The 12682-nt window shown below is 50.2% G+C and overlaps 2 protein-coding genes across 11 annotated transcripts in view; one reads left to right on the top strand and one right to left on the bottom strand.

Moving 5' to 3' along the window:
• The window catches only part of Mgat5 (alpha-1,6-mannosylglycoprotein 6-beta-N-acetylglucosaminyltransferase), a 282174-nt gene extending 276383 nt beyond the window's left edge, over nt 1-5791 (top strand). For all 10 annotated transcript variants that reach the window (XM_040738099.1, XM_013120397.3, XM_005079882.4 and 7 more), the window contains one exon: nt 70-5791. In XM_040738099.1, the coding sequence (XP_040594033.1) occupies nt 70-268 (199 nt within the window). In that variant the 3' untranslated portion in view covers nt 269-5791. The remainder of the gene's footprint in view (nt 1-69) is intronic.
• Nucleotides 5792-8136: 2345 nt separating this feature from the next.
• Nucleotides 8137-12682, bottom strand: part of Tmem163 (transmembrane protein 163) — a 160964-nt gene continuing 156418 nt past the window's right edge. Inside the window, exons 7-8 of the mRNA XM_040738104.1 lie at nt 9458-9599; nt 8137-9127 (exon numbers count right to left, since the gene is read on the bottom strand). Of these exons, the coding sequence (XP_040594038.1) occupies nt 9067-9127; nt 9458-9599 (203 nt within the window). The 3' untranslated portion in view covers nt 8137-9066. The remainder of the gene's footprint in view (nt 9128-9457; nt 9600-12682) is intronic.

Genomic DNA, 12682 nt, shown 5'->3' with positions numbered 1-12682 from the left:
GACGATCCAGCAGCGTGGACAGGCCCTGTCCCAGCTTCTCCATCTCATGTACCTTTCTCTTCCTCCCAGGTACAAGGTGACCTGCCAAAGCTCAGAACTGTACAAGGACATCCTGGTGCCATCCTACTACCCCAAGAGCAAGCACTGTGTGTTCCAAGCAGATCTCCTGCTCTTCAGCTGTGCCGGGGCCCACCCCACACACCAGAGGATCTGCCCCTGCCGGGACTTCATCAAGGGCCAAGTGGCCCTGTGCAAAGACTGCCTATAGCACGGCCGCCCTGAATGCATTCCGATGGGAAAGAGGTGGCTCCGCTGGCCAGGGGGCCAAAGTCATTCAGGGACTCTGACCAGAGCCCGAACTCTTTGGTCCAGGGCTTGGATTTGGTACTGCTCCAGCTAGAGTCAGCGCAAACCAGGAGTTTACACCAAAACCGCAAGAGAACCCGAGGTCAGACCGGGGCCTGGCTTCTCCCTGGTGCAACGAATGTCCTCTCTGTCCCGGAAAGTGTCCAGGCAGCTGCTCCTCCGGGGTTATTTTTTTAAAAAAAGAAAGGATAAAGTTGGAGACTCATTCAACTGAAAACAAAACAGAAAGAGGGATTGAGCCGATTGGAAAGAACTTTGGGGACATTCCTAAACCCATTAATTTATTTATTTGGGAGGATGGGGGTAGGGGCGGGAGGGAGAAAAGGGTTGAACAGTTTCCTCTTTATCCCCCACTGTTAGTCACCCACCTTCAGGGTCTCCTTGTTCTGCTGGCATCAGGCAGGATGCGGAGGGGCTGGTGGCATGCTTGAAGGTGGCTGTGGGAGCTTTGCTCCTGGTGGCAGGTGGCAGCACAGAAAAAAAATGTCTTTAAGAGTAGGGATGTGACTCAGCTTGCAGAATGCTTGCTTAGCATGCAGGGAGCCCTGGATTCCATCCCCAGCACCACATAAAACCAGGTGAACGCCTGTAATCACAGGTGAGAAGTAGAGGCAGGAGGATCAAACATTCAAGGTCATCCTTGGCTACATAGCAAAGTCAAGGCCAACCTAGGCTACAAGAGACCCTGTCTCAGAAAATAGATTTTTTTTTTTTTTTGCTTTGAAAACACAGCCAGTCACTGTCGAAGCATTGTCATAGAGCTGAGGAACCTGTGTGTTGCTTGGCAGGTGGCAGCTAAAAGGTGATAACCTTGGTGGGGACATGCCTGTGTGTCCTGAGGGCCCTGCCAAGTGCCAAAGACAGGCTGGGCTGTGCATGAGAGAGGCTGCTTTCCCGTGTGTTCCCTCCCCTCCTACCTACACAGCTTGGTTAGAATTCCATTGTCGAAGAAACACAGGGCTGTGTAATTCTCATTTGCTGCTGTGGTAAACTGGCCCTCCCTCACTGTAAGGAAAGTAAGAACTGAAGACTCCAAGAGCTGCCCTTGAATGTGGGGGGGCAGTTTCTCGAGCTCAAAACAGCTAAGAGTTGGATAAGAAAGGCATCCTAGAGTTAGTAACACAGAGGGGATTCGTACTGTGTCCCCATTGATGTCTGATGTTGCTGAATTCCAGGGAGCAGGGCTCCCCCATGAACTTGATGGTTTCTGGGGAGGTAAGGACGGTTTAGAATGAGGGCTGGGTATTGTCCTGGCTGCTCCCCGGTAGGTGTGGCTTACAGAGGGTGGAAGACTGGAGCTGGGTTTTACTTGAAGCACTGTTCTTGGGAGTCTGAGCAGCCCTGTGGAGAACCTGGCAGCAGGTTGGCCTCATCAAACATGCTGGAGTCCCCACTTTTCACACCCTGGAGCCCTTTCGTGAGTCCATCCCTGCTGAAGTATTGCTTCTGTCTCTGTGTATTTGTGAGTTTCCAGACACACCTCCCACACTTGTCTCCGTGCTGGAGAGGGAGCCCACCCTCTTCTACCTCTTGCTGTAAGCATTGTCCACCCAGCCCAGCTGGTAGAGTAGGCTTCCTGGCTGCTGCTGCCCAGCACCTCCCTGTGGCCGGGTAGAGCCTTGCTGAAACGAGAGAAAGGCCCATGACTGGCTGAGCCCTCCGGAAGCAACAGACAGGAGGATTCAACTTTGTGGCAACCAAGGGGTGGGGAGATGGGGCATGGGGCTTGTAGGTCTGGGAAATCTTAATTTCTACCGGGTGCATATGTCGCACCAATTACACCTCCGGCCTTTTTTTCCCTTAGGCCCTAAGATAGACAGCTCCAAGGACTGAGCTTCTGGTCCTAGAGAATGAAGTGGAGTTGGGAGGTGCTGCCGGGGGCTTGGGGAGGTGATGGCAGGGGGGATCCTATCCTAAACACTGACAGGGGTCCTTCAAGTTAAAAGGCCTAGCCATGTAGCATGTTTCTGAAGGTTTGCAAGGGTGGTTTTCTGCAGCAGGGTAGGAGAGAACTGGCAGACTTACTGTGAGGAAGGACTTTTCCCTGCACCCCAGAATTGTGGGAATCTGCCAGTTTCCAGACCTGAAATTCCTAGGCATCTCCACCAGGAGTCCAAGGAGCTATGCGAGACAGCGCTGGTGTTCAACCAGCAGGGGGTGCTCCAAGCTGAAATGACCCCCACCTGCAGCCGCTGCCTGACCCTGAACGCAGTGCCTCTGCATCTTCCAATTCCTCCTCTCCACCTCAAGACCCGAGTCACACAACACAAAAGAGTTCTTTTTCCCCTGTAATACAGTCCCCTTCTGGTTTTAGACAGAGGCGAGCCTCACTTCCCCTGGTGGGCTCCTGCTCTTGAGGCTAACCAACTGCCTGAACAGGCGGGAGGTCCCCTTAATATACACCAGCTCCCAGACCTTCTCAGAGTTAGCAAGGTGCAGCCAAGTGACCCTCCAGGGGAAACTGGCAGTGGGGGCGGGGGACATTCTGCCCATCAGGTGTGGAAGTCAGCAGGGGAGGAACCCACAGCCTTGGCTGGAAGCCCACCACACTTACATGGCACTGACGACCTTGCAGGAACCTAGGCCTGTGTGTAATTGAACCTCCCCCGGGAGAGAAACCTGAAATCAGGACTTGCGTTTTCCTGCCCCGTCATCAGATCCCAGCAGGTCTTTGGAGTTGTTTTCCCCTTTGTGATGTTAGACCCCTAAACCGGGGGAGCCCTGCTAAGAGAGAGAATGTATTTCTTCAGAAGGTGAGGGGGCGGGGCCTCGCTGGATCCCAGGCCACACCTGAGCATTTCTGAATGCTGTCTGGTTTCCTGTACAAATGGAAACCCTGTGACTGTTTGGGAGTTTTGTTTTGTCTGTGAGGCGAATCATTTGTTGTAGGTGTCTGGTGAGTGTTTGGAAATGTTTGTCTGTCTCATGGGTGGCACATGTCTTCCTGACATGTCTGTTCATTCCTCTTTGGGGTTGGACTTTGAAGGCTGGGTGCTGTCCAAGGCAGGTTGTTCCGGCCTGGAATAACCAACCACGTGTCCACAGTATGTGTGCCCGCACATGACTATTTATGTTCCCGGTGCATGTGTGCACATAAGACTACGTTTGGTGTGTGTGCATGTGTGTGTTTGTATATGTTCCTGGTGTGTGGTGTATGTACGCGTACCCCCAGAGTAGGACTGAGGGTGCCAAGAATCCTTTAGCTGGCATCCCCAGGACCAGACCCTATCTCTTGACTCTTAGGATGGCCGACGTAGTGAAGGGCTTGGTTCCCCAGTCACCCTGGCTGACATGTTGCTGAGGCAGAAAACCAGCCTTAAGGCCATCTATGTAGAAGCAGCAGCCCCCAAGCACTTCAGCTAGTTAGCATGCTGGGGGTGAGCGGAGTCCCCTTGCTGTTTTCCCTTAGTGAATGGATGTGGGCGTGGCTGCAGAACCGCCCGCTGGTGATAGTCTGGCAGTGAGCTGGGTTGCACTGAAACTGTGTGCTGCTTATAGATGACTGTGTGTGCTTTGACTTGGACCAGGGTGCTTTACCTAGACTGTGTGTAATTAGGCACCTCCACCCTCTCCCAAACCTCTTGATGGAAAACGAAAAGCCAAGTGTTTTGTTAACGGCAGGCTCTGCTGTGTGTGTGTTACTTGCTATTCCAAGCCTGGACTGGTTTATTTATTTAAAACTATTTTAATTTCTTTATTGGCTTTATTCTTATCCCGTCTGTCCCTGTGTGGCTGCAGAGTGTGTCTTTGTTCGAGTAGACGGATGGCAGAAATAGGTTTATAGTCATTTAGGAAGCTCGCAGCTTGGAGCCTGGGAGGGGCTCCCTTCATTCCTGTTGCCTTCCACAGAAAGTGCAAAGTCAAGTCAAGTTCTTTTTCAGTTTGGATTTTGTTTTTTGACATATAGCAAAAGACCAAATTAGCTGTATAGCCTTGGATACAGAAAATAAGAATTACTCTAGTTCTAGCATTTAGGGTTCTGTGAGATCCCACGTTTAGCACAGTGCCCGGCTCGTAGAAAGCCTGGCGAATGTTCAATATTGATATTAGTAGTATATCATAAAACTTGAGAAATAAAGAGCTGGGCTCACCCCCATCTGTTGATTCAAACATGATGGTCACATAAAAATCTTGTTGAGTAGATCAGATGGTAGAGGAATTAATTGTTCCAATGTGTAAGCTCTGTGCCTACCCTGCTCACTGGAATTCTAGTGTTTTCTTCAATACTCTGATTGGAAAGTATGCCAGTCTTCTTCAGCACTCCGTGAAACAAGACTGAAAGAATGTTATTAAGTGAAGTTGAACCCACCAGTATGTTCTGGAACATTCCAGGGGTTTCTTTGGGGAACTTTTTGAGCTCAAAATTAAAAGTTCTCTCACAAGCTGCACTCCTTGAATTAGAGTTTAATTTTTATTCCTCTATAATGCAATAATAGAATCTTCAATTTGTTTAAGGGGAAGAGTGAAGAACTAAATTTACAGTTCCCGGGGAAACCCTTTGCTGCCCCCTGCTGGACAGGATGGCGCCTAGCAGGTTGGTTACCTCTGCCACGTTCCCATCCTACCCAAGATTAATCCCATGACCTGGTCCTTAAAAAAAATTTTTAAAAATCCACCACCACCCCCAAAGGAGCCACATGAGGCCCTATGACGTCAGGGATTTTGATTTCTTTCAAAACTGGACCCAAAACTGAAACCCAGAGGTCACTTGAATACCAGTTTGCTGTTTATCTTTTGCCAATCTGGCCTCTTCCCTGGTAGAGCATCTCTGTGTGGACTGCAGATGCGGAACCGAGAGGAAAATTTCCTGGAGTCCAGTGTGCTTTTCCAACTCCTCTCTCAGCCGGTTGATGGTTTTACAGCTTAGAGGGATGAGCTGATTGAATTCATCTTTTCCAGAGCTCCATTCTGCCCCAGATCTTGTCACTTAAGGCTGTTCTCTTCCCACCCTGACGCTCACTCTCCACCCCTACAGCTGGGACGCATTGCTGATGTGGTGGGTAGTTTCCTGTGGAAACCAGCGTGGGTAGGAGGTACACCGGGGGCATTGCTGGACGGCCGCCAGGAGCGTGAGCACTGCAGCCCATGGAAGCTGCAACAGCAGGCATGGGCAAGCACCTTTTTTGGGGGGAGCTTGCGCCCGGCCCAGGTACTAAGGAAAATAACGTAACCACAATGCCAAAGGACATGGTGACGTCCCTTCCACTGTGGTCGCTGTCACAGCCTTGATGTTAAGCTCATGGTCACTCACGTCTGTGTCTTGAAATGGATCCTGGTGCACTTGTTCCTGCTGTCACAGGACCCTGCAAATGAGGTGTCACTGTCCCTGACCTACTGTGCCAGGCACAAAGAACACTGCTTTGTTTTCCCGTGTTGTAGAGAAACTAGGGAGAACTTTATTTTTCAATAAACTTTTCTTGTGCGACAGGTGGTAGTGATTTTGGGGTGCCAACACACTGTCAGAGTTGTGTTCAAGTAGCAGCTGGGCAGGGACTAGGGCATTAACACATAGCTGAGTTCACAGGGCGCTTGCTAGGCAAGTGTGAGATCCCCGCCCCAACCCTCAGAATGCACTCTTTAAAATGGCAGGCAGGATGGTGCACGCTTGAAACCCCAGTTCTAGGGAGGAGCCAACATGGTTGACATGCATAGAAAACCTATGACTTGGGGCTGGGGAAATAAAATGCTTGCCGGGCATGCACAAGGACCAGCGTTTGATTCCCAGGAACCCACCATGTAAAAAGCCAACTGTGCTGCACACGTGTGATCCCAGCTCTGGAGATGTGAAAACAGGCGTATCCTCGGGGCTCACTACTCAGCCAGCCCAACCAAACTCAGCAAATTCCAGACTAGAGACACCAGCTCATAGAACAAGGCGCACAGCATCCTGAGAAGCTACAGGCGAAATTGACTTCTGGCCTCCATGTGAAAGCACAGAGCACCTGCATTCACCTGAAAGAGAGGAAGCAGCCCAGAGCCAGATATCTGTGGGCCATGAGAGTTGCCCAGGGATCTCAGTCAACAGACGACAGCTGGCTAGGCGTGCACAAAGCCCCGGGTTTGAGTCCCAACGCCATGTAAATTGACACGGTGGAGCACACCTGCAATCCCAGCACCCAGGAAGTGGAGGCAGGAGGGTCGGGGGTTCTCAAGGAAACCCTCTGAAATTAGGCGCCCTCCTGGGTAATTCTCACAGGACCAAGACACCATGAAAATTCAGAACCTTGTGAGGCTCAACTCCCTGAAGGAAGGGTGCAGGCAAGTTTATGGAACCTGCATCCCCCAGGCAAAGTGGGAGACCCCTCAGTGTCCTCTGGGACAGTTGGACTGGGCTTCCTGGCTACAATTACATGTCACCTATTCAAAGTTCTTAGGTCAGAAAGGTTCTGGAAAGCTTGAGGGATGGCTCAGTAGCTAGGAGCACTTGCTGTGCAAGCATGAGGATCTGAGTTCAAATCCCCAACACACAAGCCAGGCATGACCACATCTGCCTGTAACCCCAGAACTGTATGAAGCAGAGCCAGGAGAATCTCTCGGGGCTTTCCGGCCAGCCTAGCTCCAGGTTTAGGGAGAGCTCTGGTCCCCAGAGAACGAGAGAGTGATGGAGGAAAACACACACACAGAGTAAACAGTGTTTCTGATCTTGGGACATTCTGGACTTTGGAACCTTTGTCACCAAGTTAGCTTTGAGATGAGACCCAAAACTGAACAGGAAACTCGGTTATACTTCTAATGTGCCCCATACTCATGGTCTAAAGATCATTCCGTACCTTAGGGTCTGTGTTTTCTCTACAGCTTATCCCACAAGGTCAAGTGTATTCTTTTCTGTTGGTGCCACCATGTTGGTGCACATTTCTTGAGCATTTGGATTTCAGATTTGGGGATTCTGGGCGATGAGCCTGTGCCTTCCCTATGGCAGCACCGAGTGAAATAAGACATCAAAGCCTGGAGACTTGCAACCCCTCTGCCCACACAATATCTGCCTCTGGGAGTCTCCAGCAGAACCCCTGTAACAGTGTGATCGGTTGGGGTGACTACAGATCCCACATCAAGACAGACCAAGGTGTTGCTGTCACTGTCACCAGGTACCAGCCATCCCTGCCTTGTCCACCTCCATCCACAGCAGAAAGCCTACCTGCGAGAGGTGGGAAATGACTCAGAGGGGAAAGCCTTTGCAGTGTGAACATGAGGACCTGACTGTACAGACCACCCACATAAGAGCCACCTATGGTGGCATGCACCTGTGTCCCCAGGACTGGAAAGGCAAGGTAGGTTCCTGGGACTCACAATCTAGTCATTCCAGCTGAATCAGCAAGCTCTGGGTTTGGTGAGAGATTTTCTTAAAGAAAAACTATATAAATGAAAAGATGGGCTGGCAAGATCTTTTAGCAGGCAGGTAGAAGCTTACACAGAGGTCTGGCATTCTACCAATCCCAGGATCCCACGAAATGGCAGGAGAGAACCAGCTCCTAAAATCAGGCCTCTAACCACGTGAGTGCCGTGGCATGAGTGTGCCTCTGTGTATGCATGTGCCCCTGAAATTCAATTAAAGAAGAGATAATAGAGGGAGATACCCAAAGTCAACCTTGTCCTCCACATGTGAACACACAGAGGAAAGAGCACACACACACACACACACACGCACACACACGCACACGCATGCACACACATACGCACGCACACCACAGAGAGAGTGCCAATCCACCATGGATATTCCCTTACATGTTGATACTCACACTAACAGCTCCCACATACAGTCTCCTCATCCCATACAAATGGTAAAGGTCTTTATTGGCCTGACATGACCGCCCATGTGGGCAGTACCGTGAGAGCTACAGAACGTGGTGGGATGGGGACATGTCTACAGCACTTACACCTGTTACATCAGCTGAGGACATCTTGGTCCTGTGGAGGAGTGACCGGTCTACTTCTCACAGACTCTGAGGCACCATGACCACTGAGCACAACATACAGATATATATATATATATATATATATATTTGGGTAATGATTATAATTATTTATTACAAATAAATGTATAGAGTTTCACATCTCTCAAAAATGGTTCCTGGGTTCTCATGGATGTGGAAGAAAGGACTGTGTGCTTACATACCCTGTCCATGCAAAGCTCATAGGTCACTAAACACTTTAAAAAATAGAATGGTCTCCTTCTGAACAAATCTGTTTAGTGTCACGATTAGTAAAAGTGTATGAAACGAGTTGATAGACGTTAGGAAGGAATTTGCGGATGGGGTACGCTAGGAGACAGGAGTGTGACTCTGGAGGTGGTTTTGGCCCATGTGTGTTGGGAGGAGGCAACCCGGTCAGTTACTATCTGGTTTTTGGCTGCCAGTGAGTGCCACAAGTGGCTTCCTGTCAAGCATAGACCCTAGCCTGCTTTCAAAAACTGTTTGATTCCAGGAAATAGAAAATGTCACTTCCGGCTCAAGGTTGGGAAGCGTGGCAGCCCCTCCCATGGGCAACACATGTGTTTGATAGTGGACAACGGGGTGAGGGTGTAGGGCAGGTCCAGCCTCCAGGCAGACCTCATCCCATGATGACAGACTCTATGAACAAAAACTTCCCCAAATGAAGCTGGATGTGCAGTTAAATATTGGCACCATCTGCCTTCGTGGAAACCTCTTATCACCATGGTGACGCTCTTCGCTGGGGCCATCCCTGCAGCCCCTCCAACCACCTTCACTCAAACATTTCATAGTGGCGCGTCTGTCTCACTCTGGGCACCATGTCGACGAGGAGCCTGCAGAAATGAAGACAGACAAGAGACAGACAGGGTCACCTCAACGCCAGGGCAGCTTGGGGGAAACTGAGGTTATTTGTGTATGTGCGTCTGTAAATAAGCCCGATAACATGCACTAAGCTACACGTGGGTGGAACCATTGCTTTTGTCCATCTTTGGTGCCCTATTTGGGGAGAAGAGATATTCATTCACATTTCCCCAGGAAAAGCAAATACAGCACCCATGTTCCTGAGACATAAGGGAATAAGACACGAGACCCTTCTTTCCTGTCCTGGCTGGAGAAAGGGGTGGGAGGAAGAAGGGGGATCAGAGATAAAAACTGAGCCATACTTGACCCCATAGGCAAAGATGGTGAGGCCGATCAGGACACCGATGCTGCCGTCCAGGTACCAGACTCTCGCATTGTGTTTGAACACCTCCGCACTCAGAAGGATGGAGAAGCCCATCACTCCCCCAACAAGGGAGTTGAACCCTGCAAAAGAAGAGAGATCAAGCACTGATCAGAAGTGGACATTTCAGTCTATACTATCAAGTCTATTGGCTACAGTTGAACATAACAGGCTTCATTCTATAGAAGGGATCTGTACATACACACTACTAATGGTTTGCCTGTTCTGAATTAACCTTCCATCTAGATGCCATCCAAACAGCTAGCTCAGAAGGATTTCAAGGCTCGGTGGTCTTAATGTGGAGGAACCCTCACACACTACCCAGAGAGGGGGAAAATGATGAAGGGAAAACAGCCCAGGGGGTAAGACTAAATGAGTTCCTGCCTGCCCCTGCTCCTCTCCCTGTACAGTTTGCCTGCTGGGGATGAGATGGAAGTCACGTCTCTAGGCTGTGAATCAGTCTTCTCAGACCGCATGTTGTCTGAATAGAACAGTTTAGAGAGTTATTTCCATGGGTTAGGCAGGTGGCTCTGATGGTATTCATCCTCTACATTGATGCCAAGCCGGACACGGTGGCATCGGTCCAGGAGTCTGTGATGTCAGCATTCCTGCAGCAAGATGGAGACAGCTAATGAAGCCTGGAAGCTGGCTGGCAAACAAGAGACACTGTTCCAAATAAGGTGACAGGCGAGGGCCAACACCTAATACTGTCCTCTGACCTCTACAGGCATGCCCGGCACACACAAGCACTCACACATGCGAAGGGGTGTGTGTGTGTGTGTACACATGGGTGGTAGATTTTAAAAACTATAAATCAGAAAACACTTACATTTGTAGTCACACCCAAACTCTGCACGCACACACACACACACACACACACACACACACACACACACACACACACCAGTGTCAACCATTCTAATTCCCCCACGGGGCCCTTGAATTTACCAGAAGCCCTCCTTGTTTGGGCATTCCCTTCCAGCAGGAGACTCAGTGCCCACATGCACCCTCTCTATGCTCTGTCCCACATACCCCCTCATCCTCCTCACAGCTCTTTCCTCCCTAGCATGATAGTGCTTCCATTTTTATTTTACTGTCTTCCACTAGAAAATTAAGCAGGGGGACAGAAGTTTTGCCCCTTTCCTTGCTGTCTCCCATATCCCAGAACAGGGTACCGATGTTGCTGCAGTAATTAGTAAATGGCCATGAAAGGGGGCGAGGAAAGGAGGGTGTGAGGCATGACCTTATCTCCTCCATCCTCCATCCCGGGGTGGGGCACACCTTGCGGCCTGGTTCACAGAAAGTGAGGAGCAGAAGTTCCCCAGCCAGCCACTAGATGTCGACATAGCTCCACTGAGCCAGTGCTCACCAGTCAGCACCACGGACAGCTGTCCCAAGCCGCCCAAAAGAGGAGAATGCAACTCCTTAACTTAAGGCTTCCAGGAGGTGAGCTCTGTTTGTAATGACATAGCCTGATTCTGAGTGGCTTCTCTTTCACAAACTCGGGGACTAGGGACTGATTCCAGGGATCACCGCCCCCCCCCCCGTGTGTGTGTGTGTGTGTGTGTGTGTGTGTGTGTGTGTGTGTGTGTGTGTGTCTGTGTGTGTGTCTGTGTGTGTTTGTGTGTGTGTCTGTGTGTGTGTGTCTATGTGTCTGTGTGTGTGTGTCTATGTGTCTGTGTGTCTGTTTTTTGACTCAGTCACATAACCTGAAGCTAGCTAGGCTGCCTAGCCTGCCCCTGCCCCTGCCCCTGCCCCTGCTCCTACTCCTGCTCCTGCCCCTACTCCTGCCCCTGCCTGCCAAGACTAGGATCACAGGGCCCTGAAAGTGCCTCTCACCCACACACCAATCACTGGTAGTCACTAACCACACCCAGGTTGTGCCCTCACTTCTAACTTCAGAGATGTTCTACAGAATAAATCCTGTAGCTGGCTTGACAGCACAGAATAGTTGGGGTCATGCTGACTGGAGATACCACTGGCCTGACTTTAGTGACTAGATTGGAATCTGCATAATGAATCAGTCTGTGAAATCATTAATTCCATGCAGAACAGTCTGATAGGGATTTTCATAGAGGTTCTGGGTATTTTCAAGTTGGAAGGGAATGAGACACCTGCCCCCTCTTCTCAGAGGGTTCCCGGATTCCCCCAGACTGCCAGCCCTTACTTGAAACTGTCCCAGGGGACCTCTCGCACAGCTGTCTTACTTCTATTACTCATTTGTGCTCAGGGCTGTCTTACTCACCAAGAACCACCTGGAACTGCTCCGACTTCCCGAGTGCTGGGATTACAGTGTGCACCAACACACCCTGTTTATTAGGTGCTGAGAATGGAACCCAGATCTTCACTGGTATAAGCAAGCACTCTACCACACAGCTACATTCCTGGCTCCACCATCATCCTGAGGGCATGCTTATATGCTTACTGAATATCTGAATATCTACTGCAACAAAAAAGCCAGGCCAAGACCTATCAAGATGCGTGAAGAAGACACCTGCCATTCACACACACACACACACACACACATCCCACCATCCATCAGCTAACGTCCCCTTTCCCTGAAGACTTGCTTCTTGGCTGAAAAGACACTTGCTTTTCGTACGTACGCACACACACACACACACACACACACACACACACACACACACACAAAGGACCTGGCCAGCTGAGCCAGTGGGGCCCAGCTCCCATGGGGCTCCAGTCCGGAATGCATCAACATCATGGGAACAAATCAGGGCTGTCCAGTCTATAGGGTAATGTTGCTTCCGGTCTCTTTTGGGAGAGAAGGTTCTTGGCTCTGCCTCAATCAGGAACAGCCCCAGGGCATGCACCAAAGTGAGGCAAGACAGAAATGCATGAGAAGACAGAAAAACCTCTCCCCCGGGCACCTGGCTAAGGCCTCACACCAGCAGAAAGGCAAGGATCTCCTAGAAATTGACAGATGCTTAAGGCTACTCTCCCTTCTTAGCCACAAACCTAAAATTTCTTGGGACTCTCATCAAAAATCCCATTTTTAGAGAAAAGACATGAACTAAACCCCTTGTGTCACCTCATGGCTCCCAGTTTCACCTTATCAAGATATAGTCCCATCCAAGGTATCTCCAGAGAGACAGAAAAGAGAGAGGTGAGACTCCAGCGGTCTATATAGCTATTACTCCGACAGCTA

Source organism: Mesocricetus auratus, unplaced genomic scaffold, assembly GCF_017639785.1.
Source record: "Mesocricetus auratus isolate SY011 unplaced genomic scaffold, BCM_Maur_2.0 Super-Scaffold_100676, whole genome shotgun sequence".
NCBI classification, from domain to species: domain Eukaryota; kingdom Metazoa; phylum Chordata; class Mammalia; order Rodentia; family Cricetidae; genus Mesocricetus; species Mesocricetus auratus.
This window is presented reverse-complemented; position numbering and strand designations above follow the sequence as displayed.